Source organism: Labeo rohita, chromosome 21 (genome assembly GCF_022985175.1).
Source record: "Labeo rohita strain BAU-BD-2019 chromosome 21, IGBB_LRoh.1.0, whole genome shotgun sequence".
Classification (NCBI taxonomy): Eukaryota; Metazoa; Chordata; class Actinopteri; order Cypriniformes; family Cyprinidae; genus Labeo; species Labeo rohita.
In genome coordinates, this window is record NC_066889.1 from 19,357,660 (window position 1) to 19,377,573 (window position 19,914).

At 36.9% G+C, this 19,914-nt stretch overlaps 1 protein-coding gene across 1 annotated transcript in view; it reads right to left on the reverse strand.

Annotated features, from left to right (window-relative positions):
* The window catches only part of si:dkey-1d7.3 (transmembrane protein 132D), a 30,757-nt gene extending 15,573 nt beyond the window's left edge, over positions 1–15,184 (reverse strand). Inside the window, exons 1-3 of the mRNA XM_051093443.1 lie at positions 14,841–15,184; positions 10,562–11,435; positions 2,104–2,250 (exon numbers count right to left, since the gene is read on the reverse strand). Of these exons, the coding sequence (XP_050949400.1) occupies positions 2,104–2,250; positions 10,562–11,435; positions 14,841–14,883 (1,064 nt within the window). The 5' untranslated portion in view covers positions 14,884–15,184. The remainder of the gene's footprint in view (positions 1–2,103; positions 2,251–10,561; positions 11,436–14,840) is intronic.
* Between the last annotated feature and the right edge of the window lie 4,730 nt (positions 15,185–19,914).

A 19,914-nucleotide genomic window follows, 5' to 3' on the forward strand; every position in this document is an offset into this window, starting at 1 on the left:
GGGCTCAGTAAGATTTTTTTTTAAAGAAGTTTTATTCAGCAACGATACATTAAATTGATCAAAAGAGACAGTAAAGACATTTTTAATTCTTCTGAGATATCTTTTCATCAAAGAATCCTAAAAAAGTATCATGCAAAAAAAAAAAAAAAACCCACTATGCAGCATAACTTTTTAACACTGATAATTATAAGAAATGTTTCTTGATAATATAAGAATAGAATAATGAAGAAATGTGTGAAAATTAATATGAAATTTGTAAATATGTATGAAATTTAATTTAATTACAGTTATTTTAAATTATAATCCTATTTCACAATATTACTGTTATCACTGTATTTTGACCAAATAATTACAGCTTCTAGGGCCCTATGAAATCCATTTGATTTTTTCCCAAATTCCGTTTTGTTCTTTTTCCAAAATTCCGTTTTGAATATTTTTGAACATTTTTTCCTGTTTTAATTTTTCTACACTCTGTTTTAATAGTTAAATTAAAAGAAATATGAATCAATGAAATCATGAAACTTCACCATGAAAATAAAATTTTTAAGGCCCTATGAAATAATTTTATTTTTTTCCTCAAATTCAGTTTTATTTTTTTACCAAATTCTGTGTTTTTTCATTAATTTTCTGGATTCCATTTTTATGGTTTTATTAATTATTAACAGCATCTCTAATTAATTCATTTTATAACAGATTAATTTGCTATTATTTTATTTATTAGTTTTTTATTCTTCTTCAGAAACTCTGTGTTTTACTTTTTATTTATAATAATATAATATATTTCTGTAATATATTTTTGAGGTGGCAGAAGCTGAAAAAACCACAAGTGTCACATGTGCTTCAGTATGTCTGTAGTAAGCAAAAGTTCATTTAGAGACATGCAAAACATGCAGGATTCATATTTAAATAGTATTTTTGTGACTTAATATTCACAGACCCTAGTCCGTATCAAGTTTTGATTTAAGTGTACTGACCTACTTCTGATTTATTCATCGAAAAATGTGCAAATTCCATGACATTATGCGTTATATAGTAAATTCCATTTTTGTGACTGGATTCCACAATTCCGTCCGTGTTTTCCACATTGCAGAAATCACACGACTCTAAGCTCTAAGTGTTAAATACATGGACCAAAATTTAAATGTAATAATCAAATGAAAGAATTAATCAATATTACTTATGCTTCCTGTAAATCTAGAATCATCTACTCCCTACATCTATATTGAAAAAAAAAACATTATTATTAGTGTACAGTTTCTTACAAGCTGCTAGAACTATAATAGTATATACAGTATACATGCTACTATATTATAGTACAGAACACGATACATGCTATACTCTGCAATAATAATGACAACCCATTGCCATGGACACTGAACAAGAGCCAATGAGACCAAGAGAAATATGACACCCAGATGGAGGCTCTTATTAACAAGATGCTCACAGTTTTCGAGACGCATTTGAATTGGATCCAGAAACACTCAAAACTCTTTATATGAAAACCAAGCCAGTCGCTTCCCGGCTTAGATGCACATAGGTAATATGAACTCAGAGCTCATTCTTCTTAATAACAGCGGAGGAGTTGTACGTTTTCTGTGTTTACTAGCAGCTAAGGTGATGGAAAGATATCACACTTTTATGAAGTTATTTTCAGTCATTTTCCACATGAATACCTGAATACATTACGGAATTGATTTGTGCCATTAATCATGAAGTCGCAAAGTGGCGAGTTTTTCTCTGTGCTTAATAAGTGTCTGTACAGGGTAAATGCGGTTAACCTGCACCTTTTTAACCAGAAAAAGATGGTCTTCAATTTTCATTCAAAATACCATCCTGCAAAAAGGCGAACAGGTTGTCTGAACATCTGTTAGTACCTGAACAATGAGGGGGGGAAAAAATTAGAAGGTTGTTTTTCTCTGTCAAAAAATAATTTTGCAATCTGTCACTGAATTCTCACAGTTTCAGAGGAAACAGACCACATCTGGCGATGTGCAAGGGCAGAAAAAGCTTTTTAGCAATGAAATGCCTTCGAAATGTGAACTAGGGAGAGTCTGCGGTTCAGTGGTTTCTATGAACAATGAGAGTGATGCAGCGAGGGCTTGCCTTTTGCTAGTAAATGTGCTTTTCTTTTGGCAGGTCACAGAAATGGTTTGGGCGTCACTTCCTCTCCCAGGTTCCAAAGTGATGTCCCACAGGTTGGCGTCACTGGGTCTGGCTGTGCTGAATGACATGCCTTTTCTTGATGTGGCTCTGTGAGACAGAACACACAAACACACAGATGACATCAGTGGAAAGGTGTTAGCCTCAGGTATACGCCTACAGCCTGCTGACTGACCGCCTGAAGCATGTTACACACAAAAATGACAACACCTGGCTGAAATGGTCAGTTGGAATCTCATTGGCTGGTGCTAGTAGGATTTACATTGAGTACAATTAACAATGGACAAAAATTCTGTCTTGGCATAATCCTACAATGATAAAAATCCATTCACTCTTTTTTTTTAATCCCCAAAAAACCTAAACAGTCTCAGTTATTAAGCCGTTTAGATTTTCTAAGCAGCATGACGTCAGGCTCCGCCCACAACTGCTCAAGCACGACTTGTACACGATGTGGGTGTTTTGTAGTTGGATGTAAACGTGAACATAAGAGTCTTCATTTTCTCCTGACATCACAGCCACTGAGGACACAGCGGATTAAAAGAAAAAGGGGTGGGGTCAGCAGTAGCTCATTATCATTTAAAGAGACAAGCACCGAAACGGGTCGTTGTGAACAAAGCTGTTTTTGACAAGGTAAAAAGGGTGTCATTCTACCTAGGCTCATTGGAAAAATGTGCCTCTATATACATTTCTGCAAAACTGAGAGGCTAGGGCTGGGTGATATGGCCAAAATCACAATAATCTTTTTTCATATCAGCTGATATAGATAATTATCACAATAAATGTCAAATTTTTATTTCTTTCAAGTTTAAAGGCAGATTTTCGCTACAATGTGAAAGTTGTAAAAACCAGATGGTTAAATGTGGCTTTAAAATATTCTTTATGGTCAGAACATTACTTTTTTTTTTTTTTTTTTTCCATTTTACACACTTTTTCCAGTAATTTTTCCTTAAAATAAATATCTTAATAAAAATATTTCTTAGTTTTGCATGTTTTAATGAGTAATACTGTTTCAAATCAAGAAACAGGTTTGTGTTACTGGATAATATTAATAATAATAATAATAATATAAAAAATGTGTCTCTTAGAAATGCACATTTGATATAGCATGAATTAGGATGCGGATCTATCGAACTCTTGTTATCGTGTATCAAGGAAATTGATAGCGCGTGATAATTATCGTTATCGATTTATCGCCCCGCCCTACTAGAGGCAGTACAACTTTCATTCCTTTTCACACAAAGTATGATTTACAAGTACAGAGTTTTGATTAATTAAAGCCTAATTTTCACACAATTACTTGCAGAATATTATGTTTTCACATCCTGCGCGATTTGAAAAATGATACTTTTAACCACTGTCGTCACATGGGTCATTCTATAATTAGGGGTAAGTTACATTTAGAATTGTAAAGAAATGTAAAGAAAACAGTTTTCCTGTTTCCCAAAAATCCAAACATGACCGTACATAGCTGCTTTTAAACAATCTATATTGTATAAAGTACTATATAAATAAAGGTGATCTGCAGGAACGTGCATAAAATACCATCTATGTTTGCTACTGTCCACAATTGACAGGTAACTTCTGACAGGTAACATTTTTTGTGTTTTGGGCCTATACTGAACATGGAAGCCTAGAACTACTGAGCATATGGTATGTTTAGAAATATATTTTCATAAACAAAACATTTTAGTTAAATTGTCTTGTCAAAATTTGCAGCAATAATACTTGTGTAACACTGCTGACAGTCAATTAATCCACTCCTGACACAGGTTTGCTATCAATATTAGGGGAAAGACAGAGAACATAACTTCTAGTGTTTCATCCATGTGCTTCTAGAGCAGTGATTTTCAAACCAGTCCTACGAGCACCCCCAACACTGCATGTTTTCTGTGTCTCCTTCATCTATCATACCTGATTCAACTCATCAGCTATTAGTAGAGACAGCAAGACCTGAAATGGGTTAAATATGAGAGACCTACAAAATGTGCAGTGTTGGGGGTGCTCGCTTTGAAAACCTCTGTTCTAGAGGAACTACCATCATACTGTGCAAATTATGTGAGAATGGGACAAAACATTCCTTTTCGAGAGGGGGTTTTCTAGTGGTAACTTAGTCGACAATGGTTTTTCGGACACAATAAACCAAGTTATATCACAATAAACACTTATTATTTTTGAAGCGCACACCCGAATGTCTTGATAACCTAATCTAACTGAAGGCAAAACTATGAAATTAATTTATGTCTGAGGTTTCTTCATTTTCATGCTTAAATGCAGATTAGAATGAGCAACTTTAAGAAATCGGACAGCTGAATACCAGGGTTGTATGTGATATGAACTTCATTATTAAACAAAAGATATGGCTTTTTCAACATATAGTAGTGTGACTGGGGAAAATATAATCGTGTACTAGAAAATTAAGCATCAGGGCTTTATATTGATGAAAATACATTAACAATATACTTCATGGACATGAGATGTACCCACAATTATAGAATAATCTACATATACAGATTCATATGCATTAGAGTTTTCTAATTCATAAGGTTTGCTCAGTGGCTCACACGATACAGTGATGAAGAGCTCCAGTAAGAACTCTGTGAAACTTTGGGTTTGGTGTATAACGTTATTCCCAACATGATAGAGCACTAACTGGATGGAAAACAGACTAATTACAGGCTAACAGACATTTAAGATTGTAAGCACAAGCTCAGTACTTATGTCTGCCTCTGGGCATTACAGAAAGGAAAACACACACACGCTCACACAGTAAACATCCATGTATGATACAATGTCCAGTACTAACTGAATGTTTGCTAGAGGGCATGTGTGTTAAAGACGCCGACCTGTGCTTCGAAAGGTTGAGGTGGAAAGTGTTCACCTGTCATCTGATGGACAGAAAATCAACAAACACATCTCAAGCCCATCTGTACTGACAGCTCTTTCCATTCAGTCTGACTCATGGGGCACATTTATAAAAAATAAATAAATAAAAAACAAACAAACAACATGTACAAACTCGTTAATGGCAGTAGATGGAGATATAATTGACAGCTTTTAAGTCCTGTTTTGTAGGACCTGCTAACCATGGGTTGAGGTCAGTCAACATGGCTCTCAATTCCCTGTTTCACTTGCCAGTTTGAAATCTTGGCTCAATCTCTGTCGGAGAAAGAGCGATTGGGCATTTAACGATGTTGTATTTATCAAGGGTGTAGAGCGAGTATGGAGAATTTAATCTCTCTGTCTCCTTTGGCTTGGGCCAACACAACCACATGTCCACCATTCAGTTTAAAGACAGAGCCAAATGCTTCTTTTCTCTTCTTTTTTTTTCTTCCGTATCTCTCGACTTTATCCACCAGCCAGATAGTTCGTCTGTCCCTCCTCTCCACTGATGGGACTTAGAGACCGTGGAATCTTGCCACGTGAGAATCTCCCAGACATGTGCTGGAGTCAAGCGTCTTGGGAAGCGCGGCCAGAGAGGAAACAGGTCACAGTGGGAGAAGTAGAATGAGCGCGGCTGACAGCATTGTGACACACTGCATTATCTTTCCTCGACCCCCTCATCCATCTTTTTTTTTTCTTCGTTTCACACCACACACTGCAATTCTGCCTCAAAAACAACAGATTTTCATGCAGCGGATTTCAAATGAATCATTAGCTATGTACACAATGAGCCTGTGCATTAAATGACACTTGCAGATGTGCATTTTAATGATTATTTCCCAGGAGGCATGATGCGATAAACACACACGTGATAGGCTTTTATCTGAAATTGAGAAGAAGGACATGATATCACGGCTGATATCAGTTCACGTCGCATGTAGATCTCTGGGATAGCGTCTGTCTGTCAACCCCTGGGACTCAAGGGAGAGGGATCAGAGTCTGTCTTGACCCATTTTGTATCGTCATCATCTTCAGAGCAGACGTGCAATTTTTAGAGACAGATGACGCCCTCAGTTGGATAATCCAAACATTTTTAATTCCAGGGAAATGAAGAGAAACAATGAAAGTGTGAGAGGAAAATAAGAGACAGGAAAAAAAGAAATTGCAATACAGAGAAAGAGAGAGAGAGAATCTGTGAGTGTGTTCTGTTTTGGTCTGCCAGGGGAAGAAACACTGTATGCATGAGTGGCAAAAGAATTCAGTCAAATCTATAATGAGGATCTTGATGGAATAAATCTCTGGCACAAAATCAAAGACGGACGAATATTGATGTGGCTGCATGGTGCTGCCTGCAGGATGAAGTAGAATAGAATAGAATAGAATAGAATAGAATAGAATAGAATAGAATAGAACAGAATTCATAACTTTAAAATTAACAAATTAATTATTTGTGTGTATTCAAATACATGAATAAAACAAAACATTTATGTCTACATACATGATCTGTTAACCATTAGAATCACTTAATATTATTCATTAATAAATAAAATACATAATACAAATAATATATAATGCTTCAACAGATCATAATTTGTCCAAACATGCCAATGCAATAAAACTAAATATTTTTATCCTAATATTTTGATTAAATGTACATTAATAATCTGTAAAGCAGCAAAATAGTACGACGTCTTACCTTTAATATACTGTATCTATTATATAATAAACATAATCTAATATATTATTAAATATAAAATAAAACATGCTAAATGAACAATAATAGGCAGAGAACAAAAGAACCATTTCACAGTAATTTTCATTTTGAAATAATGTTCAATAATAAATTATTAACTAATGCTTGGATCAATAGTTTGCTATATATATATATATATATATATACACACACACACACAAAACCAGTCATAAGGGTTGAGATTTAAATTGAGATTTATACATCATCTGAAAGCTGAATAAATAAGATTTTCATTATGTATAATTTCTTAGGATAGGAAAATCAAAAAATCAAAATATTGAGAAAATCTCCTTTAAAGTTGTCCAAATTAAGTTCTTATCGATGCATATTACTAATCAAAAATCAAGTTTTTATATATTTACAGTAGGAAATTTACTAAATATCTTCATGGAACATATCCTAATGATTTTTGGCATAAAAGAAAAAACAATCATTTTGACCCATACAATGTATTTTGGGCTATTGCTACAAATATACCCGTGCTACTTAAGACTGGATTTGTGGTCCATGGTCATATATATATATATATATATATATATATATATATGTATGTATGTACAAACTGTGTATATATATACACAACAGTTCTTTCTGTTTCTTGAATCTGATTGGCTGATAAGTGTGAGATATTCTAGTGATATCGGATGCTTGTGGTATTTCTCACAGCGAATATCAGCCCAAATCCACTATAATTTAAAAAATAATACAGTCACGGAATGTCGTTTTAAGAGTTTTTAGGCGAGAATGTACTTGACTTCAAATTAGACTTCATTAGACTTCAAATATGTTGTTTGTCAATTAAAATGATTTCTATTTAAAATTTTCTTCAGTGTTTTTGGAGATTTGAGCTCCGAGCATCAGCAGGCATTCAGCGCTCATGAACCTGCCGAGAGCAGCCTTACCTTGGCCAGATCTTCTGAAATGTATATATATTCTGTGCATTGTATAATAAATGTAAACAAGTTATTTTTGTTTAAATTATTATCATTACTATACCTTTTTAGTAAAACATGCTTGTTGTTCATAATTTGTCATGTCTAGTGAGTGTCTGAGCTAGTCTATGTAGTCCAGGCAGCCTTCAGTTGAAATAACTTTCTGGGCAAAAGAGATCAGATCTCTGAAGGGTTAAAGACTTCACTAATTTTCAATCAGTGTGTGGATTATCTATCATAACCTCAGGGGTCTGGACTCAATCTTGGAGAGAGTAGTGAAGTGGGGCAGAGATTTTTCCCTGGATAAAATCAATCTCTTTGGGATACCAGCCTTCACCTCACTTTACTGCTAACACTGAAAGCGAATGTCCATTTGAGCTGGGGCCAGGGGCAAAGTAAACCCTATCAGAGCTGTGTGAAGGGCCGCGTGGATATTGGGGGCTCAGGTGGCATTTGCGGCTCAGCTGCTGGTCAAATGTACATCTCAAATCACAAGCGGAGTTCCTCAACTTTCCAAAATAATCGGCACAAATCAAAGTCTCAAATCAGTGCAACCATATTGTCCAGAATCAAAACACTCTTGGGAATGGACAAAAAAAAAATCAAATTAAACTACACTGGGATTTTGGCTGTTGGCTATTGGCTTATAATATGGGTCAGAATACAATATACCTCATCATTTCTTATGGACATTTTTTTTTTCGTCCCACAATTTCATTTGCCTTCAAAACAACCGTAAACAAACTTCTAAGAAAAAGAACAGCTTCGCCAATGTAGAAAAGAACAATACCTTTGGTCCAAAACATGCCTATAAATCCAATTTTACTCATTTATGTGTTTCTTCTCCATTGTTGTGGGTTGAGACTTAGAAAAAACAGATTGCACTGTGTGTTTTTGTACGATAGAGCTTTCGCCGTAATACGTTCACTTCTGCCCAAAGGACTCAAGTAGTTATTAGGTATTTGTTTTCTTGCTCCATTAAGTTGATGCATTATTTATGGGGAGAGAAGCCGCACAAACAATGCAATGTTAAGAAATGAATGCTGCCAAATAATTTCCCCATTATTTTGCCATTTATGGAAGAGTGCCTTTGAAACTCCTCCAGTTGGAAAAGTGAATTGAGCCGGCACAAGGTTATTACATTTTGGTAATCTGTATACTGAGTGGGACCGTTACGTTCTCTCGGCTATGAAGTGGTATGACTGTAATGTTGCATACTTGTTAAATTCGCACTAAGCTTCTTGGGCGTTTGACACATCTGTTGGCTCCATGCCACACTTCTATTCCAAATGGGACACTGTTATCTCAATCCCCAACGCACCTCCTCTTCATCTTATTTTGGCCTGACCAAAAGTCTCTTCCAGGAAAACAGTTGACATTTGTTGTGCCTTCTGAGAAAACCATATAATCCTGAACAGAGTAAATCCAATTTCTCAGCACTGCATTATGTGCACAGATTTTTTGCAGACTTCCAGATAGCAGCATGTGAAATGATTATAGCCCGACAGCCAGGTTAGATCTACCAGACACTTGTTTATGCCATATTTCAATCTTATTTACTCTAAAATGCATCCACTCTCATTAAAGGATTAGTTCACTTCCTGAATAAATATTTCCTGATAATTTACTCACCCCGATGTCATCAAAGATCTTCATGTCTTTAGCTCTTCAGTCGATAAGAAATTAAGGTTTTTGAGGAAAACATTCCAGGATTTTTCTCCATATAGTGGGATCAATGAGTTGAAGGTCCAAACTGCAGATTCAATGCAGCTTCAAATGGCTCTACACAACCCCAGCCATAGCAATTAGAGTCTTATCGACTAAACGATCGGTCATTTTCTAAAAAAAATAAAAACTGATGTACTTTTTAACCACAGATGCTCATCTTGCATTAGTTTGACTTCATGCATTACGTTGTCAAGTTGGAAAGGTCACACATGATGTAGGCAGAAGTTAACGATCCAGTGTTTACAAAGCGAACATGCAAAGAACGTCAAATGCCCTTTACAAAAAAAAAAAAAAGGTAAAACAATGATGTTCAATTTTTTTAAAAGTACACAGATGAAAAACTAACCATGCAGGACCTTTCCAACGTGATTATGTAATGCGTGAAGTCACAGAGCTAGTGCAAGACAAGCATTTGTGGTTAAAAAGTATATAAATTTTCATTTCACTAGATAAGACACTTAGGCTAGAATCAAACCTTTTTTTTTTTGGTTCGATTTTTATTTTTTTTTTTTTTTTGGTGTTTTTCCCTTTTATTATGATTTGACACTGGAGAGCAGACAGGAAGTGAAGAGGGAGAGAGAGAAGGGCGGGATAGGGAAAGGTCCTCGAGCCGGGATTCAAACGCGGGACGCCCATAGTGCAATGGCACTGTATGTCGGCACACTTGCCCACTAAGCTATCGGCAGAGACGTGTAGAGCCTTTTGGAGTTGCACTGAAACTGAAATTTGAACCTTCAACTCATTGGCTCCCATTGAAGTCCACTATATAGAGAAAAATCCTGGAATGTTTTCTTCAGAAAACTTAATTTCTTTTAAACTGAAGAAAGAAACACATGAATATCTTGGATGACATGGGGGGGTAAGTAAATTATCAGGAAACTTTTATTCTGGAAGTGAACTAATCTTTTAAAAGGGATAAATGAAAATATACTTTTGGACCCCGCTGACTTCTACTGTACAGGTAAAAACAGTTTTTCAAAACATCTTTTTGTGTTCTGAAGAAAGAAACTCATACAGCTTTGGAACGACATGAAGGTGAGTAAGTGATTTTTGAGTAACTATTCCTTTAAGCAAAACTGGCACATAAGAAACCGTGAAATCAACCTACCTGAGTATGAAATGTTCAACTGGTGATGTGCTTGACAGGAACACGTAGAAAGTGGCGGTGTCTGTGGTCTTCAGTGGTTTCGAGGACGTCTGGATGATGACGGCTCCTCCGAGGCGTAATCGCATAAATGTGGGGTTTCCAGGAGGTGATCGCAGGAGGTTTACAGTCCCAATCCTCTTCATAGAGGTTCCATAGATCTGCCGTCCCAGGTCACCATGCTGTGGTCCCCTTCTTATCTTGCTCTCTTGCGGGACACACTGACCGCTGGGACTCGTCTTGATCTGGTAGTAGAGTTCAGCAACATTTCCTCTTTGATCACCTCTCTGCTCCCAGCTCGACTTGCCACCTCCAGGGTTGAACCACGCTGGCTCCGGCTTTAGGTGCACCAAGCAGAAGCCACCATCTGCTGAGATGGAGCAGCTGTCCCTGACCTCCCTAGATTCCCAGAAGGCGTACGCTGTAACACAAAGGTACCCTCCTTCGTTCTGCCCTGGGATGTTTTGCATTGGGCTTTCACTCATATCGTCCCTATTACCTGTTGCGTAAAACAACACATACAGGGCGGGTGTTGATGATCGTACTTGACGGGCCAGTATAAACGGTCGGATCCTGGGGCCAGTGTGAATCATATGCAGTGGTATAGACTGCTCCAAAGACATGGGACCATAGCTGACATTGATGGTTGGCTGGCCACCGAGTCCAGTGAGGATGAAAGGCTGCCTTTGTGCCCGCAGGCTGGAGTTGTCCATTACGTCCTGACTGGTGTCTCTGAGGAGGAGGTAGTCTGCATTGATGATTTGATAGTTTACACTTGGAAGAACAGCAAGAGGGGACAGGGATCTTGGGTCATCCGACAACTCCACAACCTTCATTCCTTGAGGACACAACAAATCAAATTAGATTAGCATAACAGAGTATAGGTATGAGTGCATTAGTGCATAAAAAAAAAAAAACAGGGTTCTTTAGCTTTTTTTTTCCAGGGACCTCTGGAAGCCCATTTCCGCCACTAAATAAAGAATAAAAAAAAGTAATTGCAAATTTGTATCTCCTATTTGGCTTTTTTTTTCTTGCAATTGCAAGTTCACATCTCTCAATTCTGACTTTTTTCTTAGAATTAAGATATAAACTGAGATAAAATTAAGAATATAGAATTAAGATATAAACTAATTTTGAGTTATACAGTAAAGTCAAAATTGTGAGATAAACTTGCAATGAATTCTCAGAATTGTGAGTTCAAGTCTCTCAATTCTGACCCTTTTTTTCAGAATTGTGAGATACAAACTTGCAATTTTGAGTTATAAAGTCAGAATTGTGAGATATAAACTCAATTCTGAGAAAAAAGTCAGAATTAAGAGTTTATATCTATAGCTTGCGCAAATCTGAATTTTTTCTCAGAATTGTGAGATACAAACTCGCAATTGCGAGTTATAATATCCATTTATAAGGGGAAAAAAGGACTGATATTTTCTCAGAATTGCAAGTTAATAAGTCACAATTCTTACTTAATGACTTTGCGTGTTATAAAGTCAGAATTGTGAGATATAAACTCAATTCTGAAAAAAAAAAGAAACTCTTAATTGTGAGTTTCTAACAATTATGAGAGTAAAAGTCAGAATTGTGAGATAAAAAGTCACAATTACCTTTTTTTTTTTTTTAATTCGGGCTTCCACAGGAACCTGATTGGACATAAAGTAGCAATCCAACACCAATACCACAACTGTTTATCATATAAAACTTTTTTCACTGATTTTATGCTCTTGACAGCCAATAATGCATTGCATAAAAACACTGAATTTTTCTTTGCTGCATTTAAGGCCATATATAATGTAGTCTGGATTATATGTTCTTATAACTTGCTATCTTACACACATGAATGTGTTTTAGATAAACTTGAATCAAAACAATGGATACAGTTTAACTGGATACATCTTTTAGGCAAAAAATACAGAACGGATGTTGTCTCTACTCACTTAAAAGCACATCTGTTTTGCTATCCAAATTCTGCATGATTAACTGGTTAGTTACATTTTATTTTTTGCATTTTAGTCCTGTCTCCAACTCCAATGCATTTTTGAATCACAAGCCACCAGGTGTAAATGATTGTTCTATAGGAATCGGTACTAATACAACCTTTCATTCCAAAACACTGTAAAGGCGAGGTTACTTTCACAGAACATTATGCTTGGTAAATATGCTATCAGAAATGTTTTGTATGTTCTAGACAGCTATACCTCAGCGCTCTTGCTGTTGCCGAGTTGTATTTCAGAGAAGTCATTTGCTAGATGGCGTTCTTTCTACATTCAAAGTCAGAGTAAAAAAAAAATACAAATAATGATTGGTCTAAACCTGTCAGCAAAAACCCATCATTCTGTTGCCATTTGAACCTCTCCCCAATGTGCTAGTCTATAATCTTTTCAGAAAACATTTCCATAGATGTCAAGCCCACAAAATCTTTCTGCTACTTCAGTAGCACAAAACACAACATTTCCCCTCTTGGTGCTGGATGATTTGGAATAAAGCAACACAGGGGGAGGCAAAAATAGTCAACATCACTCTGATCAGGTGTACCGTGTGTCCAGACAAGCAGCTTGTCAAATCACTCATCTGGGAGAGATGCTTTAACCTTTACCTTCTGACAGGCTGCAAGGGCTACATTGCGTTCTGATTGCTAAAGTGCAGCATTGAAAAGATGAAGGTTGATCTTGACATGCTGTGCGTTTTTGGAGGAGTTTGTCAAATGCTGGTCTATGTGTCATACTGATACGTGAATGTGATTGCTATTCCTAAACGAAAATCCTTCAAGTGAGGCAACTACAGCTTAAGAAAAACTTGATTATATATGTTTATTTTTAAAAATACATTTTACTGAAATAACGCACATATTGTGTCTGCATTATAGAGGGTTATTTTTTTTATTTAATTGATCTGATTTGTCACAGATCATAATCAAAGAGACCCGATTTTGCAGTAGAGCCATTGTTGTTTCATGCTTTAAAAGAAAGAAAATCCGACACACTATATTAATAAAATATGTAACATAATAGACTATAAAATATTTTATATACAAGCCAAAGTGCAAAATAAAATAAAATGTAAAATAAGGGCTTGCAAGGCAGTTTTATCTGCTTGCATTTGATCTTACACACCTGACATGTGTACCTGGAATAGTTTCTTAGCCTTATGCATCCACTGTAAGTGGAGTACACACAAATCCCAAGACAACACTTGAAGGTGATCAACTTCCAATTAAAAAAAGACCATGTGTAAATAAGGTTAAGGCAGTGAGTCCACAACAGGCTTTTTAAAGCATTATAAGCCCGTATAATTTTTAGAGAACATCACTGGGAGGAAATGAAATTCTATTATACAGAACACTGTATGGATTATAGAAAATCCCTCACTTCTGTTCATTTAAACACCTATTTTGTTTTTTGTTTAATTTCCAGTCTGTTACACAGGTTATCTTTGCCTATCAACAGGACGCTAATCAATATGATAATCTGTCCTACTGGCATCCTACTGACTTGCGTAGAAAGACATACAATAGGAGTCAGATAAACAATATATTTGAATCTCAGACTAGGAATCTCATGTGTGAAAGTGATGTTTCAAAGTAGGTTAATGGCTGAGCCTGAGGGGAAAAATGGACTACTGTCTGTGCAGTGTCTAAGAACATTAGGCCAAACGTGACTGAGTTTGCACAGCTCAAACTAGGACTGAGCCTCTGCACTGATGACAAGCCTATTTGTCAGACTCTCTAATTTTTAAATTGCTGCTTTTGGCATTACTAAAAACTCCAAAGCATATCATTTTCAAATTAGGAGCTTTCCAAGTAGGGTTTTGTTCAGTGAGAATTGAGACAATCTGAGAAAAATCCCCTCTTCTCAGTTTCACTATTAACAACCGTAGCATAGACTTTAAAACAACTGTGATGAAGTTTTAATTCCACAATTAAATAAGCAACTTAGAATATTAACTAAGCAGCTATTTGCATTCTGCAGGTAATTATATAAGCAAACTGCAATTAAATCTATCTTTACTTTTTATGCAAAGCAATATTAATAGCCATATGAATCCAAAAAAACATTTATATTAATGAATCTCGCTTAAGTGCACTTACAAAAAATTATTTCCAATGAAGTTCACAACTCAGGTTTCAATTTAAATATGCAAATAACTTTGTGGTATTTGTCTTAAGATATTGCATTATACAGAATTTATATGAAATTACATAGATGTCCAACAGCAGGAAATGACGGATATGAGAGGAATTTCTTACCTTCTGCATAGGATAGACACAACGCCATAAGCATCAGCAACATTGTGCTCGTTTGTACAAACAAGTCCAAACTGGAGCCTTAATTCATTTATTCCTCTAATGCATTCCTTAAAAAAAAACAGCAAAATGAAGAAAAAAATAAAAAATGTGAGCTTTAAAATAAATTTGCAAATCAAAGAAAGTGAACGTGGTGACCTTACATGACATAAAAAGTAAAAACAGTTGTCATAGCAGACAGCAGGCTCAAACTTGAGCACTTACGAGTAACAAAATACACAAAATAAGCAAAAAATACATAAGAAAGCTAAAACTAATCGCTGTCCTGATTCACGTGCTGCTGTTTCTGGACCTCACGTTCATCTGAGTCTTAACGATTAGATGTCACAAGCATAATCCTCAGCAAATGAAATACATGTGCGCTTTATGTCGTCCTGAAGCCCCTCAGTTTCGCCTGTCACTGCTCTGCACTGTCATGTGGACAGACAACCAGAATATCAGTGATATTAACTTAAAAGATGACCCTTAAACAAGCGACAGACGATTTAAACCAAATAGTCTTTGCAATGTGTAGGAAACACATGCAGGAATAGCCTACAGGCTGTAAATAATTAAAAAAAAGTCAATTGGTGCATAGTAATAAGGCTGCGTAATTGTAAATGACCCAAGTGTAAAATCCGGGGGGTGTAAAACAAAAATATTTAAATAGTATTTTATGACTTGAACTTTGTGACTGTGTCCGGGGTTGTTAAACTACATCTTAAGTTGTATTACTTACAAACACCTCAGTGGCTTCTGATGAGTACTGCCTCGGTGTAGCGCGCAAGCGTCCCCTGTTGACGGACAAACTGTCGTAACAAAAACAAATTTGCCTGTAAGCACACTTCAGCTACACACAGAAAAAACTGTACATTTACAAAAAAGACAGGCGTGACATAAAAACTTAAAGTTTGCTTTGAGTTGTCCGTCTAAATAAAGGATGTGTTGTTCTTTTGCAAAATTTGGGTGGCTAGTTCATACTTTGCTCCAGTGAAAGTCAATTTATGTATACTAATACCTTAATTCATGACATTTCCATTGTTTTCCGTGAGGAAAAAATACAGCGTTTGCAGTGACAGGCCATTTAACACACTATGAGGTAAATTGCCAGAATGGAACCTGGCTGGCATTAAACAGCCCTCGCCAATTCATCACGTTTGTCATGACATTCTCGTTATTACTGCGACTTCATGTTTTACAAGTATATTTTGGTCGTTTTAAATAAACACCTTTTTCTTCCCGTAAGAGTGGGCGCAGCCAATTGTAAATTTCATATGTCTGGCTTCCGGTCTCATCAGCATCTAGCTGTTTTTTAGCTAAACAAAACAATTAATTTTGCTTGATGATGTAGATTGGTGTGGATGCCGACGCCAACATATAGCGCCATTGCGCTACGGGCGTCCCGAGTTCGAATCCCGATTTCAGGACTTTTTTTTTTTTGGCTGTGTTATTTTAATGTGTTATCCTAATTATGAACACATTGCTTTGTAGTGCAAACAGTTTTACCGTTTACTGCACACTGTTATTGTTCTCCTCATTTCCCTATGGCAGATAATGGACCTGAAATCTCACACATAGGCTTACAATTCCGCGTTGAAGAAAAAAGTGGATACACTTGACAATTTTGCCGATTAATTATTTAGCGCAGGCAAGTTGGACAATGCCTATTGGTTGGCCGTGCCCTGTCATTTTGTAATGTTTGCTCAATCAGGTCATACAACCTACCCAACAGGCACACTATTTGGTTAAATTTTGGTTGCGACAAAAACTTAAATGTCAATTCAACATGTAATGTCAATGTTAATTTGATGTCCAATAACACTAATATTTTAATGTTTTAGGATGTGTAACCAAAATCCAGCGTTATGTAAACATCAGACTGACGTCAACCTGATTTTTATTCTCATCCTGTCCAATGTCATATTCAACATAAACCTGACATTATATTGATGTCCGCTGCCTGCTGGGTGTAAAAGGACTTGGAGGGCAGGCCACTTCAATAACACGACAAAGAAAAGCATGAACAGCATTTTATAGATTGAACCGAAGCCCTTATGAGAAAAAAAATGCTCTGTGGTACTCTTGTGAATGCACGTCGACTGACACAGAATAGATGAAATTGTTAAATAAAATTGTTATTTTTGTTTTCTTTGCGCACAGAAAGTATTCTCGTAGCTTCGTAATATGACAGTTAAACCACTGATGTCATATGGACTATTTTAATGATGTCCTTACTACATTTCTGGGCCTTGAACGTGATAGTTCTGTTGCTGTCTTTGCAGGGTCAGAAAGGCCTTCATCAAAATTATCTTAATTTGTGTTCGGAAGATGAACAAAGTTCATGAACAAAGAAACGACATGAGGGTGAGTAAATAATGACAGATTTTTCATTTTTGGATGAACTATCCCTTTAAGTCCTTTGTTTATCTCTTATAAGAGTATTAGCTTTCTGAATTCACCATACAAAACCACTGCTGTGAGAAATTGGATGTTTGTCTCAAACACTTACAGTCACTGATATATAGGCCTTGAGACAACTTAGCAGTGTGACAACTATTTCTCACATAGCTTTAGTCACATATTGAAATATCTTCAGTAGAAGTCAATGCATCATTATGACATGTTAGGTTATATATTCCCCAAGAGATATACTTTAGCTTTTCACTTTATATTCAGAGTCGGGGTGAATTACTAAACTCTCTGTGATTTCTGACTAAAGAAGATCTCACTAAGGGGAGAGTCATCAATCTCCTGTCAGTCAGAACACACAGTATGACCTGTACCTTTGCTGCTCCGTAGTGCTTGATGGCATCTTTCGCCAGTACGAAGTAGGATTTTATGTCCTGCTCTTTGATAAGTGCCACAAATTCCTCTGCAAGGACACACACAGTACCTACCTTTAATGCAGAGAATAAATCAAAGGGCCGCTCATGCCAAACACTGTAAGAGCAAGCTGGGTGTAAAACTTAGTGCCCTCGTGCAATAGATAAACTTATGCAATAGATACTATGCGTTTAGCTTATGAATCTCGAGATGCAGCAATGCATTTCATCTTAATCAAATCAGCCAGATCCCTGCAGTTGCAATGCCTTTGCTGGAAAGAAACACAAGTGCTTTTGAAAATGAATTTTCCCCCATGGCCCAGTTTACATACCATTATCATTTCAGTCCCATCTGCTCGGATGTCCAGATGTTAGCAGTGTGACAGACCACAGTGGTGAACTGTAATACTCAAAGGTGAACAACAGCTTAGTAGCAATAATACGAAATGGTGGTCAGTAAACTGTCCCGCCAGTGCATCTGACCTATTTTGATAACCTATTCCATTAAGAATTTAGTTTCATGTGAACACAGGCCATCAGCTGTATTACAATTTACTTGAGCTTTTTTTCTTGAAGAGGAACATGTGATGATAGGTTGCTACCGTAACACAGAATGACAGTAAACCTACTTAGAGAATGAAATATACCACAATGACCACATGTATCTCAATCTCACCATGCCACTAAATGATTAGATCACCCTTCACACATAAATCAGATTCTGAAATGTCACCGCCAATATGCTGTATGATAAAAAACTCTTTTTATAAAAATTTTATAGAATATGGCACATGCTTACAGTGTCAATGCAACGCTAACAAACTCATAACTGTTAAAAGAAATCATCCAAGTTGGAGGGCAAAGTCAAAGCTGAAGTCATAAAACAACAAATGCGTCACTTTTAGCAAACAAAGGCATAGGCGTCCGTCAATCGGAGCAGTGGGAATCCTTTGGAAAAGTAGTAAGGGAGAGTTTGGGAGCCTCAGTCAAAGTCTTTGTGACGTTGATCTATGGATAAAGTTGAACAGAGGCGCTCTCGCTCAGTGTGAGCTGAATTTCTATGCAGGTGATGAATGAATGCGCTCTGCGGTGCGTGTCGTGGATGTATATCACTCTGCTCCCTACAGGATGGAGAGATAAGTTACTGCTAACCTGCAATGTCGTTCTACACCTTCCCTCAGGAAGCAAAGGGGTCGTGCGCTCAATTCGCTTCAATTACTATAAATTTGCTTAAAGTTATTTTAGTTTTGTAAAAGGTCAGCCTTGCAAATTCCCGCTCAGATCATAGGTGGCACGAGGCAGACGTCTTGCTTCAAAGTGGGCCTGTGATAGCAGTAAGTGGTGGACATTAACTGCAGACAAAGCCTCAAGCGAAGCTTCAGCGTAGCAGTATTTAGTATTAATAGGGAGTCCCAGCATGGACACTGTGGTTCATATAAGGAGACTCTCCTGTCTCAGTCAAAACATATTCATGAAGACGATGACAAATGTGCGCCATTGTGTCCAACCCTGACCCATCCGTTGAGTTACCTGCTATTGAAGACACCTCTGTCATTCAGGGGTCAGTAAGACACTGCTCTCTGAAAAGGAGCTGCTTTACAGCCTCTGAAATATTCACGAAAAGCAGCAGGAAGATGAATGGGCGTCCGTGTCCCCGCTCAGGGCCCTTGTTAAAAGAAGGCGTTGATCGAGAGGTCAAAGCCAGAGAGAATTTTAAACATCCATTGGCCCAGGGCCCCCCGGGATCATTACAGCTCACTCCTGAATGGAAGGAGAGTCGAGCCAAGAGCAAGAGAAGCCTAGCGCGGTGATATACGAGCATAATCATTTCTCGCTCACCTCCTTTTTTTTCTCCAGGCAGGGCTGGCCCGCACTTCATCCTCTCGCATTTCGGTACAGCCTATTCCGCTGAAACCTCTGCAGCAGTCTCAAGCACTTTCCTTTCCTCTCAGCGGCCTTTTTAAAGGAAAACTTCACCCAAAATGAGAGTTCCGGCATTATTTTTTCACCTTTGTGTTTCCAAACCTCAAAGTGGTTATTTTTTCCCATGGAACACAAAATTAGAACATTTCAAAGAATTGTTATGCAGCTCTTCCCGTATAATAACAATTCAGTTCAATGGAAATAAGAATTCTGTCATTATTTTCTTACCCTCATGTTGTTTCCAAACCTCAAAGTGGTAATGTTTCCATGAAACACAAAGGCAGAAATTTTTG